General features: G+C 44.3%; 1 protein-coding gene across 1 annotated transcript in view; it reads right to left on the bottom strand.

Annotated features, from left to right (window-relative positions):
- Positions 1-17779, bottom strand: part of tnni3k (TNNI3 interacting kinase) — a 97387-nt gene that overhangs the window by 26890 nt on the left and 52718 nt on the right. Inside the window, exons 18-21 of the mRNA XM_078219035.1 lie at positions 13010-13062; positions 12243-12295; positions 11348-11480; positions 8731-8840 (exon numbers count right to left, since the gene is read on the bottom strand). Of these exons, the coding sequence (XP_078075161.1) occupies positions 8731-8840; positions 11348-11480; positions 12243-12295; positions 13010-13062 (349 nt within the window). The remainder of the gene's footprint in view (positions 1-8730; positions 8841-11347; positions 11481-12242; positions 12296-13009; positions 13063-17779) is intronic.

The following is a 17779-nucleotide window of genomic DNA, read 5'->3' as shown; positions in this document are numbered from 1 at the left end:
TTGTGTCTTTATATGCCCTGTTTGTGAACAGAATTCCCACTCACCTGACGAAGGAGCTTAAGGCTTCGAAAGCTTGTGGCTTTTGCTGCCAAATAAACCTGTTGGACTTCAACCTGATGTTGTTAAACTTCTTACTGTGTTTACCCCAGTCCAACGCCGGCATCTCCGCATCATATTTTTAAGGTGTCGGCCATACCTGACCTGCTGCCTTATTTCCATTTCTTTCAGATGTTATATTTTGTCTAAACTACTTGTAATCTCATATTGTGATCAATTACAGGAGCTGTAGGTCTCACAGTCGCAATAGCAACTCTCCTGTACAAGAAATGTTATCGCCAAATGGAACCGAGACAGAAAACCTGGCAAGTGCCTGGGGCAGGATCTAATCGCAGAAGAGAAAGTGTTTTCAAGAGGGCGCCTTGCTGTCACTTTACTCGTGACCATGAGTTAAAGGCCTTGTCAACAGTGGGTTCTGTGAAGGATCCTAAGATCTTGCAGCAGGACACACTTAGCCCTAAATCCAGGAAAGCAAGCAACAAGGAGAGGTTTCACCAACAATGCTTCGGCCTATATAACCAGGCCAGGAAGCAGACCGAGGAATACTTTATGTGCCAGGACTGCGGGCTGGTGCACACATTCAGAACAACACTCCCTAACGGTGAAATCAGGAGATCAGCAGCTAAAATCAGCACTGAAGGGACAATGAGAGGGGTGGAAGGTAAGAATCGCTGGGGTATGAGGCGAAAAATGCCCCACCAAGTGGAGAGATCCAATCAAGGTGAGCCATTTTAAGTGAAAAGAGGGTTTTCACGAAACCCCCAGTTATTAAAATTCAGGAAATAACCTGTATTTTGGCAATTTGTGTGAATTGGGCACACGGGATCATTCACTCAAACCTGTTTCGCCAATTCTATTAGATCATCATCGATCTGTATTTTAACTCCATCCACACACTTTGATTCTGTCACCTTAACTTACCCAACAAAAATCCATCAGTGCCAGTTTTAACAATTTATCTACTGAGCCCCATCATCAACAACTTTTTAAGGGAGTGAGATTCAGATTTCCACTCAGTTTTGTGTGAAAAAATTCTTCCTGATATCACCCTGAAACATTGAAATGTCAAAAATAGGTGGAGTAGGCCATTCGGCCCTTCAAGCCTGCTCCATCATCCAATATGACCATGGCCGATCCTCTAACTCAGCACCTTACCCCTGCGCTCACCTCATATCTTTTGATGGCTTTAGAGTCTAGAAAGCTATTTCTTTCTGTAATATATTCAGTAACTTAGCCTCCATAGCTTTCCTCGGTAGAGAATTCCAGACTCACCACCCTCTGAATGAAGAAGTTTCTCCTCATCTCTGTCCTAAATGGTCTACCCTGTATCCTTGTTTTAGATCCCCCCAATCAGAGGAAACAACACCTATGAACAGCTATGAACAACCTGCCTTAAATGTAATTCCTTACATTCTCTCCAATAACTTTCTTATTTCTCTCCAACTTCCTTATCAAATACTCAAACACCTCAATCAGAAACCCCATCCATTTTCTATACTTAAGGGAATACAAGTTCAGTCTATGCAAGCTATCCTTGAAATTTAACCCTTTTAACCCCAGTATCTGGTGATTTTTAAAAAAAATTATTCATGGGACAAGGGCATCACTGGCTGGTCAGCATTTATTGCCCATCCCTAATTGCGCTTGAGAAGGTGGTGGTGAGCTGCTTTCTTGAACCCACTGCAATTCCTGAGGTGTAGGTACACCCTCAGTGCTGTTAGGGAGGGAATTCCAGGTTTTGACCCGGCGACAATGAAGGAACGGTGATATATTTCCAGGTCAGGATGGTGAGTGGCTTGGAGGGGAACCTCGAAGCGGTTCTGTTCCCAGGTATCTGGTGCTCTTGTCCATCTAGATGGTAGCAGTCGTAAGTTTGGAAGGTGCCAACTAAGGAACCTTGGTGAGTTCCTGCAGTGCATCTTGTAGATGGTACACACTGCTGCCACTGTTCATCGGTGCTGGAGGGACTGAATGTTTGTGGGAGGGGTAGCAATCAAGTTGAATGCTTTCCCTGCAAAGCCAATATTTCCTTCCTGAGATGCAGTGCCCAGAACTGAACACAATTACTCCAGATGGGCTTTGACTTAAATTCCATACAATTATATCATAACTTCCATCCTATTGCATCCCAGTTTTCTTGGGCATCTTCCAGTTCCTGAACTCTACCATTCACAGCTCAGCCTCCAGTGGTCTGGGGCCTTAGCTCTGAAAATTCTTTCCTAAACTTCTCCGCCTCTCTTTCCCTGTACTCCTTAAAACCGACCTCTTTGACTCTGACTATCGCCACTTACCTGAATATCCTTTAGATGACACAGTGTCAAATTCTGTCTGATTACAATAACAACTGGCATTTATATAGCACACTTAACATGGTACAACATCTGAAGGGGCTTATTTATGCTCAGGATTACACTCCTGTGAAGTATCTCGGGATATTTTCCTGCGTGAAAGTTGCTATATAAAGACAAATTGTTGTTATGTGTCATCAATGTGAAACAATTAAAAGAAAATAAACATCTTTTTAGGATTCTAGAAACCTCCAGCAGGTGAGTAATATTAACACTGTTCCATCTCATGGTTTGACAGGTTTCACAGAAGGTTTTCGAGTTGGAAATGAAAACTTAGGCAACAGTTACTCCCTGTCGAAAGATCCCACTGGGATATATAATCTGGGAAAGGGATATAGTAAGTGGGGACCAAAAACAAGGAATGTCAGGCCAGACCAGGCCATTACACGAGTTAAATCACAATGTGGATACTTCCCAAGTTCACTCCTCAGCAACGTCCAATCACAAATTGACAGAGTCACTTCAGTCACTGAACCGTGTTATGAAATCAGGCACCATCCCTTCCCCCCAGGCAGAATTCGGAATGTTGAGCTGCGGCCAGGAAGTGACCTCTCCGGGAACCATAACAACCACCGCCAACTTCTTTGCCATAGCAACAGAATTCCAACACAAATGGACAAGAAGGTCAGACCAAAGGTGAGAGTTGAACACTTGGTTGGAAATGTTAAACAGACTACGAGTGCAGCATTGCAGCGTGATATTCTGGTCTTTGCAACGCACAAGAAGAACAGTACCCCTCAGGATTTGCTTAGGGAGGAACCACCAAGGTCATACATGATGGACAAGTCAAGCTGTAGAGACAGTTGCTTTATTGACCAAATTGACATTTTTGGGAGCACTTGGGAAGGTAACAGGACTCGAAGGCCAAAGACTGTCATGTTTGACTTGCCAGGCTTTATTGATGCAAAATTAACACACTCTCCTGGAGCACGGTCTAAAGCACAAAGAGAAGGAAGAGAGGCTTGTGCAAGTGCAGAGCGTATGGAGAAGGATAGAGGATTCCCAGTGGAGGAAAAGCCTCGGTTCAGACCCCTCACTTCTCGGAAGCGAAACAATGAGAGCGGGAAGAGATTGCATATGAAGCTGACATCTATCGATAGCAAATCCAGGAGAGTGATTCCACACAGAGCATCAGTAAATGTATTGATGGTGAAATTTATCTTACATCCCACTAAACTTGATAAGATCCTCCCAGATGAAGGTGCAGATCTTAAGGGGCCATTAAAGATGAAAAAGCAGATCATGACAAAGACAGGGTTAAAAGAGACCTATAAAAAGGGAAAGTCCACCAGAAAACCTCCTGCCTGTCAAAGCACGAGGACAACTGGGAGTTTACAGAAACTTCAACCACCTAAGACAGCAAAACAACGTCTACCAGTACCGATTCAAAACAAAGCCCGTCCCTCCACAAGACCTGATAAGAGGGACAGAGTGAAAGAATGCAGTGGAAGTTTGAGTACAGATCTAGAAACAACGTCACCAATGTCCTCAACACCAGGGACTGACACTGAAAACCACAAATTGCCCCTGTCCATTAAAACCCCTCTTGGTGTTAGTTCCGCTGGATCACAGGATTCTGCCCTGCCAATGGGGCCTCTTCAAACATCAAACAAATCATCCAACCATGAGGCTACTCCCCTGGATATAACACACAAGATTACAACCTCGCTACCTTTAGCCACAGATACACATTGTTCTAACATATCGAGGACCTCTGTTGATGACCACGAAGATAAAGAGACACTGGCAGAACTGAATTCTTCCATTGCCTTCATCTTCCAACCACAGGAGGCCACCTTGAGTAGTGAGAGTGACAGAATGAAGGTACTGGGTGCTCCGTCTTTGAGGCAAGCCCCTGGCATGGGACCCTCTGATGGAAAAAAGTTGGAGAACATGCCCACAGGATGGCGAGAATCAAACCAAGCCTTCCAAAGGGAAGGAGAGTGGCAGCCAGCTCCCAGTGGACAGAGTGACGACAATGGTGCAACAACCAAGCAGCAATGTGAGGACAGAGGGTCAATGAGTATCACGGAAACGGCAGACAGTGACACGCATGTTAAGGTGAAAGATACGGAAGACGAACCTTCAGAAAATCCTAAACCATCAATGCCAGCAGCAGCATCTGAGACAGATCACACAACTGGTCAAACCTTTTCAGAAGAGGCTGTGACGTGCGGTGCAGATGGGCCACATGGGAGGACAGAGGATAGAGCACCCAAACCAGCAGGTGTAATAAATCAGCATTTACATCCCACAGAGCAACTGCCATTCCTCCCAGCCTCCTCTATCCATGGTGGACTCAGCAACCTAGGTCACATTAATGGTGAGAACATCACATCCAAAGGACAGAACGGGAATGTCAATCTTGTCAATTCCCCCCTCACCTCACCATTGCAGGGAGCAAGTGGCAGTGAGGAACAAGACTCCAATGTTGTTATTTTCAGCTATGAGAATCCCAAAGAGGTGATGATGACGGCAGAACCACAAATAGGCAACTGCACGCTGCCACTCAAACACAACATGGCCACATTAGATGGAGTGGACAATGAGGCCAATCAGAGGAGGAAGATCAGATTGGTCATTCCCGAGAGACCAAGTAGCAGGTCCGATTACACTGTCAATCGGAAGATTAGATAATTGGCTGGATTAAGATCAAAGGTAAAAGACTTGAATTTCTATAGTATCCTACATGACTATTGGCTGTCTCAAAGCACTTCACAGCCAATGAAGTATTTTTGAAGTGTAATTTAAGAGAATGATTGAGAAAAATAACACACTACCACCTGTATTCCGAGCATTTTTAACATAGTATAATGTCCTAAGGTGCTTCATAGCAGTGAGATCCAACAAAGTCAGGCAGCGAGCTCCAAAGGAAGATATTAGTATGTGACAAAAAACTTGGTAAGAAGTCTTACAAGACCAGGTTAAAGTCCAACAGGTTTATTTGGTAGCACAAGCCACAAGCTTTCGGAGCGCTACTTCTTTATCAGGTGAGGTGGAAGTTCTGTTCATAAACAGGGCATATAAAAACACAAACTCAATTTACAAAATAATGGTTGGAATGCGATTACAGGTAATCAAGTCTTAAAGGTACAGACAATGTGAGTAGAGAGAGGGTTAAGCACAGGTTAAAGAGATGTGTATTGTCTCCAGCCAGGACAGTTAGTGAGATTTTGCAAGTCGTGGGGGTTACAGATAGTGTGACATGAACCCAAGATCCCGGTTGAGGCCATCCTCATGTGTGCGGAACTTGGCTATCAGTTTCTGCTCAGCGATTCTGCATTGTCGTGTGTTGCCTTGGAGAACGCTTACCCGAAGATCAGAGGCTGAATGCCCGTGACTGCTGAAGTGTTCCCCATATGCGGACGGCCTCAACCGGGATCTTGGGTTCATGTCACACTATCTGTAACCCCCCACGACTTGCAAAATCTCACTAACTGTCCTGGCTGGAGACAATACACATCTCTTTAACCTGTGCTTAACCCTCTCTCCACTCACATTGTCTGTACCTTTAAGACTTGATTACCTGTAAAGACTCGCATTCCAACCATTATTTTGTAAATTGAGTTTGTGTCTTTATATGCCCTGTTTGTGAACAGAACTCCCACTCACCTGACGAAGGGGCAGCGCTCTGAAAGCTTGTGGCTTGTGCTACCAAATAAACCTGTTGGACTTTAACCTGGTGTTGTGAGACTTCTTACTGTGTTTACCCCAGTCCAACGCCAGCATCTCCATATCATGACCAAAACCTTGGCCAGAGAGACAGGCTTCAAGGAGCAACTTGAAAGGAGAGAGGAAGATAGTGAGGTGGAGATGTTTAGGGAGTAAATTCCAGAGGTTGGGGCCTAATCAGCTGCAGTGGACATCTCATGATGTGCCTCATTATTACATTTTTTTTTAATTCATTAAAATCCATTAAAATGAGGTTTGTAGGCATGAACCTTGTGATGTCACCAGTGATGGGTGGGGAAAATCAGCAAACACTACCTCTCCGGGGGGAATCGCATCTTCCAATTCTCTCCGGATTATCTGTCCACATCTCCTCCTCTCTCCAGAAATGAGGATATTTGGTTGAGAAACTGGTATAAGTAACCCTGAAGTAAATGCAATTCCAACAAGCTTGGAGCTTAATACACATCAAAGTTTGGGGTCACGTTGAATTAAGAGGTTAACTGCTAGAAAGGCAAGATCATAAACAGCAGGTGGGCTTACTAAGCTAAAGAACTGGAGACACGATGTTTGCAGTTATGCCAGTAAAGGATAAGTTATTCATGTGGCTTTCCAGGATTAAGGAAAGCTTTGGAACTTAAAAATAGTTAATTTGCATTTCTACGTGGGAACAAGCCATGCTTCACATTGCCATGGAGATAGGTGGAGCTTAGTAAGATTCTTTGTTTTTGAGTTATTTCTGTCAATTCAGTTAGGGCATAGCCAGCAGGCAAGGCTGGTTGATAACTGGAAAAACAGCTCAGGGACCACATCAAGTTTGGGTCTTGTGTAGCTTGGAATTCCTTGGAAGTCAAGCGATAAAGCCAGACCTTCACCTGAAGTACAGTAAATGCTAGTTCTATCGTCTGTGTCACAACTTGCAACTGGGAGCTGGTATTCAGTATAAGTCAAAGTTGGTAAAGGAAATAACTGCAGGAAGATTTGCTTAGCTTGAAGCTAAAGGAAGAAATCTACAGCAATCTTCAATGTGAAAGGCAGTTAACTGTGTTGCAATTGGAGTTCTGCAAGTAATCAGCTTGGTTGCAGTTTTAGATCACAGCAGTGAGCTATTGGAAATCAACAGTGTTTTCTGACGTGTTCAGCCACTGTACAGGAATCAAAAGGAAGACCATGTTCGAGCTGTGGAATCTGGAGTTGTGACGTCAGTAAAGAACTTGGAAGGCCCTTTAGCTCATGGAAGGACCCCAATGAAATCTTGTACCTTAGAGAATAGCTGGAACACCAGAGAGACACCAGACTGAATTCCCGAGAGTGGAGATAGACCTTTTGAGTTGAACCCAGGAAAATTGAATGAACCTGAAAGATTTTATAAGTTAAGGGGATTCTTGAGGGGGGACGTAAAAAAGTAGGATTGAGGTTATAGCATACATAGTTAAACTCTGTAGTGTTAAGTACAGAGTATAACAATGTTATTATTATAACAAAGCTTACTTTGTTTCATTCCTCTTGATATCCAATAAAGTTTGTTTTTGCTTAAAAATGCAAAATCTTGCAGCGTGGTTCTGTCAATTAATTATTAGTTGTTTGGATTTCTTCTTTAAATGTTAACACTAACTAGGTCATAACACTGATGTGTCCAGAGGAACAAACCATTTTTCCCTTTCAGCCATCCTTAAGAAGAAATAAATTGCGGTCCATTCAGTTTGTTTTCTACCATACTGGTAACCACACAATATAATAAAGGAGAAGTGGATGAAGCATGTCATTCGGCCCATTGTGCCAATGCTGGCTCTTTTAAAGAGCTGTCCAATTAGTCCCATGCACCGCCTGCCTATTTTTTCCAGATAGCCCTGCAAAATTTTCCTTTTGAAATATTTCTCCATCACTTTTGAAAGTTATTATTGAATCTGCTTCCACCGCCCTTTCAGGCAGCACATTCCAGATCACAACAACTCACTGAGTCAAATAAATTCTCCTCATCTCCCCCTCTGGTTCTTTTCCCAATTCTCTTCAATCTGTGTCCCTCTGGTTACCCACCCTCATGTCACTGCAAACAGTTTTTTTCCAATTTAACTATGAAAACCCCTCATACTTTTAGAGCCTTCTATTAAATCTCCCCATGACATTATTTAAATCACGTGTAGGCCAGACCGGATAAGGACAGCAGATTTCCTTCCATAAAGGCCATTAGTGAACCAGATGGGTTTTTAATGACAATCAATAATGGTTTCATGGTCACCTTTTAGACTTTTAATTCCAGATTTATATTGAATTAAATATTTCATCATCTGCCATTTGAACCCAGGCCCCAAGAGTATTATCCAGGCTCTCCAGATTACAGCCCAAAGACAATACCACTACGCTATCACCTCCCCTACAACTTAGTGGTGCTGAATAACACACAGCATTTTCGCATTGTGTGCTCAGCACTTTCGAAAAGAGCAATGGAAGCAGATTCTAAAGTAACTTTCAAAATGACAATTGGATAAAGGGGAAGTATTTGCAGGCAAGACCATGAAATTTGGGCTAATTGTATCATCTTACCAAAAAGCCAGCAGACATGATGGGCTGAATGTCCCTCTTTGGTGTTGCAACACTCTGTGATTATCATACTGGACAGCAATAGATGGATCAGCTGCTTGTTTGGATCACTCACCTCTGGACACGCATTCCATCCCCTTATCAGCAGAGATGAGATGGGTCTCGGTATAGAGTATCCAATTGGAGGCCGGACATGATGATAAGCCATATCAGCAGCAGCAGCAGCTGGGAAAATAACAGCAACAATGTGAGTGAATCTAAACATTGGCTTAATGTTCCAAGAATTATAGAATTTGGCAACAAAGAACAAAGAACAGTACAGCACAGGAACAGGCCCTTTGGCCCTCTAAACCTGTGCCGATCATAAAACTGTATGCACTTACGGAGTCCATACCCTTCCATTCCCATCCTATTCATGCATCCGTCTAGTTGACCCTTAAATGCCGCTATCGTACCCGCTCCCACCACCTCCCCAGGCAGCGCGTTCCAGACATTCACCACCCTCTGTGTAAAAAACTTGCCTCGCACACCTCCTCTAAACTTTTCCCCATGCACCTTAAACCTATGTCCCCGAGTACTTGACTTTTCTACCGAGAAAAGAGCACCTGACTATCCACTCTGTCCATGCCACTCATCATCCTGCAAACCTCTATCAGGTCACCCCTCAACCTCTGTCGTTCCAGTGAGAACAAACTGAGTTTATCCAACTTCTCCTCATAGCTAATATCCTCCAAAACAGGCAACATCCTAGTAAACCTTTTCTGTACCCTCGCCAAAGCATCCACATCCTTCTGGTAGTGTGGCGACCAGAATTGTACACAATATTCTAAATGAGGCCGAACTAAGGTTCTGTACAGCTGCAGCATGACCTGCCAATTTTTATACTCAGTGCCCTGACTGATGAAGGCAAGCATGCTGTATGCCTTCTTGACTTCCTTATCCGCCTGTGTTGCCACTTTTAGTGATCAGTGGACATGTACGCCCAGATCTCTCTGCCTGTCAGTACTCCTAAGGGTTCTACCATTTACTGTATAATTCCTACATGCGTTCGACCTTCCAAAATGCATTATCTCACATTTGTCTGGATTGAACTCCAATTGCCATTTCCCTACCCAAGTCTCCAACCGGTCTATATCTTGCTGTATCCTCAGACAATCCTCTTCATTATCCGCAACTCCACCAATTTTCGTATCATCTGTGAACTTACTGATCAGATCAGCTACATTTTCCTCCAAATCATTTGTATATACGACAAACAACAAAGGTCCCAGAACTGATCCTCCGCTAGTTACAGCCTTCCATTCAGAAAAGTACCCCTCTACTGCTATCCTCTGTCTTCCAAGCCAGTTCTGTATCCATCTTGCCAGCTCTCCTCTGATCCCGTGTGACTTCACCTTTCGTACCAGTCTACCATGTGGTACCTTGTCAAAGGCTTTACTGAAGTTCATGTATACAACATCCACTGCCTTTCCCTCATCTATCATCTTCGTCACTTCCTTGAAAAACTCGATCAAGTTAGTGAGGCACTACCGCCCCTTCACAAAACCATGCTATCCTAAAAAGTGCATTTGTTTCCAAATGTGAGTAAACTCTGTCCCTAAGAATCTTTTCCAATAATTTCCCTACCACTGACATAAGGCTCACCGGCCTATAATTTTCTGGATTATCCCTGCTGCCCTTCTTAAACAATGGAACAACATTGGCTATCCTCCAGTCCTCTGGAACTTCATCTGGAGCCAATGAGGATATAAAGATTTCTCTCAAGGCCCCAGCAACTTCCTCCCTTGCCTCCCTCAGTATTCTGGGGAAATCCCATCGGGCCCTGGGGACTTGTCTACCTTAATGCTTTTTAAGACGCCCAATACCTCCTCCTTTTTGATATCAACATGACCCAGAATATCTACACACCTTACCCTAGGCTCCTCATCCATCAAGTCCCTCTCTTTGGTGAATACTGAGGCAAAATATTCATTTTGTATCTTGTCCATTTCTTCTGGTTCCAAGCATGGATTCCCTCCACTATCCTTGAGTGGACCTACCCTTTCCCTGGCTACCCTCTTGCTCTTTACATACATATAAAATGCCTTAGGATTTTCCTTAATCCTATTTGCCAAGGAGTTTTCATTACACCTTTTAGCCCTCCTGACTCCTTCCTTAAGTTCCTTCCTGCATTCTTTATTTTAATTTAGCAAATTATTTTCTTTTTTATTAAGAAAGACAAACTTGTATTCCGATATTGTTTTTCATGGATTCAGGGCCTCCCAAGGCACTTTATGGAAAATGATGTATTTTTTTCGAGAGGACACAGGTTTAAGGTGCTGGGGGGTAGGTACAGAGGAGATGTCAGGGGTAAGTTTTTCACTCAGAGGGTGGTGGGTGAGTGGAATCGGCTGACGTCGGTGGTGGTGGAGGCAAACTCGTTGGGGTCTTTTAAGAGACTTCTGGATGAGTACATGGGATTTAATGGGATTGAGGGCTATAGATAGGCCTAGAGGTGGGGATGTGATCGGCGCAACTTGTGGGCCGAAGGGCCTGTTTGTGCTGTGGCTTTCTATGTTCTATGTTCAGTCAGCTTTCTAACCAGTCTGCGCACAGCAAGATCCCACAAACAGCTTATCTGCTCATCCACCTGATTGCTGAATGCTGTGATGACATTTCAAAACTACTTCTTTCAGCCATTCATTCTTTCATTCTTTATTTTTGTCCCCTTCTTTCTTCACAATTTATCTCACCTGGTTTGAGATGGGCAAAGGGGATTTCACCAGTTAGCAGCTCCCAGAGACACAAAGCGTAGCTGAAGACATCTGCTTTGATGGTGTAACGAGTACATTGTGTGAACACTTCAGGAGCCATCCAGCGCAGGTTCTATGGAGCAGACAATTAATCAATTACATCTCGACAAAGATCAACACCACATGACCACCTGACACGGTAACAAAGCCATTATCCCATTTCCAATACTTCAAAATTAAGAAATGGATGTTTTTCTTTTTTCAAAGAAGATACAGGCCAGAATTTCACATTGTCCGACAGGCAGGTTTTTAGATAGGGCAGCAGGAAATTGAGGGAATGGGATTCCCTCCAGGTTCTTGCCTACCTCAACCTCGCAGTGATTTTACACTGAGCAGGCAAGGCCTTGGACATGAAGCCCACACTTGCCCCAGCTGGGGCCCTTTCGGAGCCAATTCTTGGTCACTTGAGGGCCATTCCCCCCTTCCCGCCTTAGATCTCAGGTGGGAAGAGGGCCTCCTTTGAGAGGGAGAGCTGACTGATGGTGATTTAACCTGAGGATCCACATCTCGGGGAGGGTGGGGCAAGGTTGAGAAGGCGGGACTTCCATGAATAACATCAGCCAGTATGGGAATTGAACTCGTCCTGTTGGCGTTGCTTTGCGTCACAAACTAACTGTCCAGCCAACTGAACTAAGTAACTTATGGTATACTCAGCAAGAGCATACATGGCGAAGCAGCACCATGCATCACAGTAACCTAAGATCTGTAAATAATTAAATATGAACAATAAACGGTTCATGTTAAATATACAAGTATCAAGAGCTCATCACTGAGACATCTAAACAACCCATACTACAACAGGAGGTAAAGGGGGGATTTGAAGCTTGTCACCTACCCCTGGCTGCTTTGTCATGTTATCTTCGTCCATTGACAGAAGGAATCTGGATTCTGAAAACAGAGTAAGTCTTTCAGCTGCAGACTTGCTACACACGTAATAATGAAACAACAGAAAAGAGAGATAAGCTTATCGATTACAAATGTTTTATACTTTGCAAATGAAACTTCCTTATTCATGCCGAGATACACATGTGGCTTAAAGATCACAAAATATGGGGTGTGAATGGAAAATGTCCACTTGTCCTCCATCCTTTCCATCCATCTGCCAAACCTGGTGACATGAATTGAAACTTCAAGTTTAAAACTGAAAGAAGAATTTTTTTTCCAGAGGTGATGGACTCCAGTTACGTGGAGAGACGGGAGAAGCTGGGATTGTTCTCCTTAAAGCAGAGAAGGGAGATTTAACAGAGGAGTTCAATAGAGGAGATCCAGACAAACCTTTGCCACTGGCAGCTCTTTCAAAGAGCCAGCACAGACATGATGGGTGGAATAGCCCCGTACTGTGCTGTAGGATGCTGCAATCGTGTGATGCCCTGATCCTGTCTTTCTATAATCCCAGGCCATAGGCTTGGCCTTGATTGTTTACATTGACTAAAGATTGGATGTATTCCACTGAGATTGGGAGGATATTTGGGCATAGCTTGATATTGGAAAATGTGGGTGAAATTGGGGATTTTAAGGGTCTAACTTCTGGGTTGAGCAAACTCCACTCAATTCAATGAAGCTTAAGAGACAAGATACTTCAGCCAAGTTAAAAATTCAAACCTCCAAAATCAGCAACCACTGCGTGGCCATCTTCGTACAGCAGGATATTATGGCTGTTAGATACAAGGGGAAGACAAACAAAATCCATTATTTTCTGTATAGATTGTGAAACAAGAATGTTCAGTCTGCTGCATATAATGTCTCAGTTCCCAACTCTGGTCCCCCTGATATGATCCTGGAACAGACCCCAGGTTTTTGGTAAGATCTGGTTAGAGAACAATAACATTTTGTTTAAAGTAGACAAAGTTTGAGATTTAAGACATTTGCTCAGAGAATCCCACAGGTTTTGAACAAACGAATATAAACTTCACTAAAGTCGATTCTGCTTCCAATTTCCATCCCTCTCACTGTCACATGGTCCATTCTGACACTTCCCTTCCTTGGCCTCTCTGTCTCCATTTCTGGTGATAGACTGACCACCAATATTCATTACAAATGCACCGACTCCCACAGCTACCTTGACCAGACTTCCTCACATCCTGTTCCCTGCTAGGACTCCATCCCGTTCTCCCCGTTTCTCCACCTCTGTTACATCTGTTCTGCTGATGTCACTTTTGAAAACAGCTTCTGACATGTCTGGCTGTTTCTCAACCATCGTTTCCCCCTCCCCCCCCTCACTGTGATTGACAGGGCACGCAACCATGTCCGACCTATCTCCCACACCTCTGTCCTCACCCCTTCCCCTCCCTCCCAGAATCAGGATAGGGTACCTCTTGTCCTCCCTCACTTTTCACTACACCAGCCTCTGCATTCAAAGGATCATCCTCCACCATTTCCCCCAACTCCAGCATGGTGCCACCCCTGAAACACCTTCCCCTCACTCCCCCTGTCAGTGATCTGCAGGGACCACTCCCTCTGTGACACCCTGCTCACTCCTCATTTCTCCCAATCCTTCATCCCCCTCCCACAGCACCTTCCCGTACAATCACAGAAGGTGCAACACCTGCCCCTTTACTTCCTCCCTCCTCAAAATGCAAATAAAAGGTGTGTAAAACTGAGCCGTGTGATTGAGCAGCAGGCACATAATTGGCAAATCCACGACTGGGGGCAAGGAAAATTCTCAGTTACAAAGAGGAGCAGAGAGAGAGAGGTTCCAAGCAGAAAAAGGGCTGCGATTGGTAGACCTTAAGGAGAGGTTTCAGGAGAAGTCTTGGCAATTGAAGATTACTCAGGCGATGCCCTGGCAATCAAAGAGGGCTCAGGAGAAGCCCTGGAGATCAGAGGAGGCAGCAGATGGTTGGCGGCTCCACATGGTGAAGGTACCCCTTTGGCGCAATCGTATTCTACTCACTCTGGCTGAAGTGCTTGTGAGTTGGTGCTGGAGTGTAGGTTTCGGAATCCAGGGCAACCGAATCTTGGGACAAGAGATTGAAACCCTGTGCGATGGGCTGCCATTGAGGCCATTCTGAGTTGGAGAGAACTCCAAGGTGAGATCTTTGAAGGCAAAGACTGGAATCCTTAGAAATCTTAGAAACCCTGCAGCACAGAAAGAGGCCATTCGGCCCATCGAGTCTGCACCGACCACAATCCCACCCAGGCCCTACCCCCATATCCCTACATATTTTTACCCACTAATCAATCTAACCTACGCATCCCAGGACACTAAGGACAATTTTAGCATGGCCAATCAACATAACCCGCACATCTTTGGACTGTGGGAGGAAACCGGAGCACCCGGAGGAAACCCACGCAGACACGAGGAGAATGTGCAAACTCCACACAGACAGTGACCCAAGACGAGAATCGAACCCAGGTCCCTGGAGCTGTGAAGCAGCAGTGCTAACCACTGTGCTACCGTGCCGCCCCTATGAGGGAGGCAGAATTTCAACAAGAATTGTTGACTCCCAGTGTTATTGACATTTGGGTGGATTGTTGAGAAATCCATAGCTTCTGCTTTGGTCACATCTGTCATTTATAGTGCAATGTGGTGTGTTGGCTTGTTAATTAACATGTACCTCAATATTAATCCTGAATTTTAGAGTCTGGCTTTGTGGGTGGAAAATCATGTCTCACAAAGTTGATTGAGTTTTTTGAAGGGGTAGTCAAGAAGGTAGATGAGGGCAGTGCAGTTGATGTTGTCTACATGGACTTTAGTAAGGCCTTTGACAAGGTACCATATGGTAGGTTGTTGCATAAGGTTAAATCTCACGGGATCCAGTGTGAGATATCTAAATGGATACAAAATTGGCTTCTTGACAGAAGCCAGAGGGTGGTTGTGGAGGGTTGTTTATCAAACTGGAGGCCTGTGACCAGCGGTGTGCCTCAGGGATCAGTGCTGGGTCCACTGTTATTGTCATTTATATTAATGATTTGGATGAGAATATAGGAGGCATGGTTAGTAAGTTCACAGATGACACCAAGATTGGTGGCATAGGGGACAGTGAAGAAAGTTATCTCGGATTGCAACGGGATCTTGATCGATTGGGCCAGTGGGTTGACAAATGGCAGATGGAGTTTAATTTAGGTAAATGCATGTATTTTGGTAGATTGAACCAGGACAGGACTTACTCAGTACTCAGTAGGGCGTTGGGGAGAGTTACAGAACAAAGAGATCTAGGGATGCATGTTCTTAGCTCCTTGAAAGTGGAGTCACAGGTGGACCGAGTGGTGAAGAAGGCATTCAGCATGCTTGGTTTCATTGGTCAGAACATTGAATACAGGAGTTGAGACATCTTGTTGAAATTGTACAAGACATTGGTAAGGCCATACTTGGAATACTGTGTACATTTCTGGTCACCCTATTATAGAAAAGATATCATTAAACTAGAAAGAGTGCAGAAAAGATTTACTAGGATGCTGCGGTGACTTGATGGATTGAGTTATAAGGAGAGGCTGGATAGACTGGGACTTTTTTCTCTGGAGCGTAGAAGGCTGAGGGGTGACCTTATAGAGGTCTATAAAATAATGAGGGGCACAGATCAGCTAGATAGTCAATATTTTTTCACAAAGGTAGGGGAGTCTAAAACTAGAGGGCATAGGTTTAAGGTGAGAGGGGAGAGATACAAAAGTGTCCAGAGGGGCAATTTTTTCAGAGGGTGGTGAGTGTCTGGAACAAGCTGCCAGAGGTAGTAGTAGAGGCGGGTACAATTTTGTCTTTTAAAAAGCATTCAGACAGTTACATGGGTAAGATGGGTATAGAGGGATATGGGCCAAATGCGGGCAATTGGGACTAGCTTAAGGAGTTTTAAAAAAGGGCGGCATGGACAAGTTGGGCCGAAGGGCCTGTTTCCATGCTGTAAACCTCTATGACTCTATAATTAGATAGAACAAAGAACAGTAGAGCACAGGAACAGCCCTTCGACCCACCAAGTCTGTGCTGACACAGATGCCTCTCTAATCTAATATTTTCTTGCCTCTATGTGGTCCATATCCCTCTATTCGCTGCCTATTCCTGTATCTATCCAGATGCCTCTTGAATGTTGCTATAGAATCTGCTTCCACCACCTCCTCCGGCAGTGTGTTCCAGGCATTCACCACCCTCTGTGTGAAAAACCTGCCCCTTACATCTCTTTTAAATTTTGCCCCTCTCACTCTCAACCTATGCCCCTGAGTAATTGACTGTTTGACCCTGGGAAAAAGACTCTGACTATCCACTCTATTCAAGCCTGTCATAATCTTGTAAAACTCTACCAGGTCCCCCCTCATCCTCCGACACTCCAATGAAAACAATCCAAGTTTGTTCAACCTTTCTTCATAGTCAATATCCTCCAAACCAGGCAACATCCTGGTAAATCTCTTCTGCACCCTTTCCAATGCATCAACATCCTTCTGATACTTTGGCAACCAGAGTTGTACACAATACTCCAAATGCAGCCTAACTAAAGTCTTATACAGCTGTAACATGACTTTCCAATTCCTAAACTCAACGCCCTGACCGATGAAGGCCAGCATGCCTTCTCAACCAACTTGTCCGCCTGAGTTACCACCTTCAATGAACTATGGATCTGCACACCTAGATCCCTCTGTGTGCTAATATTTCTAAGGGTTGTACCGTTTACAGTATACAATCCTTCTGTGATAGACCTTCCAAATCACACCACCTCACATTTGTTCAGGTTAAATTCCATCTGCCATCTTTCGGCCCAAGTCTCCAGTGAACTTATATCCTGCTGTATCCTCTGACAATCCTCCTCACTATCCGCTCCTCCCCCAATTTTTGTATCATCTGCAAATTTACTAATTAGACCACCTACATTTTCCTCTAAATCATTTATATATATTACAAACAACAGAGGCCCCAGCACTGATCCTTGTGGAACACCGCTTGTCACAGACCTCCAGTTAGAAAAGTCCCCTTCCACTGCTACTCTCTGCTTTCTATGCCCAAGCCAGTTTTGTATCCATCTTACCAGCTCACCTCGGATCCCATATGACTTCACCTTCTGTATCAGGCTGCCGTGAGGAATCTTATCGAAGGCTGTACTAAAGTCCATGTAGACAACACCCACTGTCCTGCCCTGGTCAATTTTTCAGGTCACTTCCTCAAAGAACTCAATCACGTTTGTGAGACACGACCTCCCCTTCACAAAACCATGCTGCCCATCGCTAATAAGCCTATTCTCTTCCAGATGTGAGTATATCCTGTCCCTAAGAATCTTCTCCAATAATTTCCCCACCACTGATGTAAGGCTCACAGGCCTGTAATTTCCCAGATTGCAAATTGTTTTATCTTTCTGACCTTGTATCGTAAAGCTTTTAATATATAACAAAAACAGAAAATGCTGGATAAACTCAGCAGGTCTGGCAGCATCTATGGAGTGAGAGACACAG

Source organism: Mustelus asterias, chromosome 8 (assembly GCF_964213995.1).
Source record: "Mustelus asterias chromosome 8, sMusAst1.hap1.1, whole genome shotgun sequence".
In the NCBI taxonomy this organism is placed as follows: Eukaryota; Metazoa; Chordata; class Chondrichthyes; order Carcharhiniformes; family Triakidae; genus Mustelus; species Mustelus asterias.
This window is presented reverse-complemented; position numbering and strand designations above follow the sequence as displayed.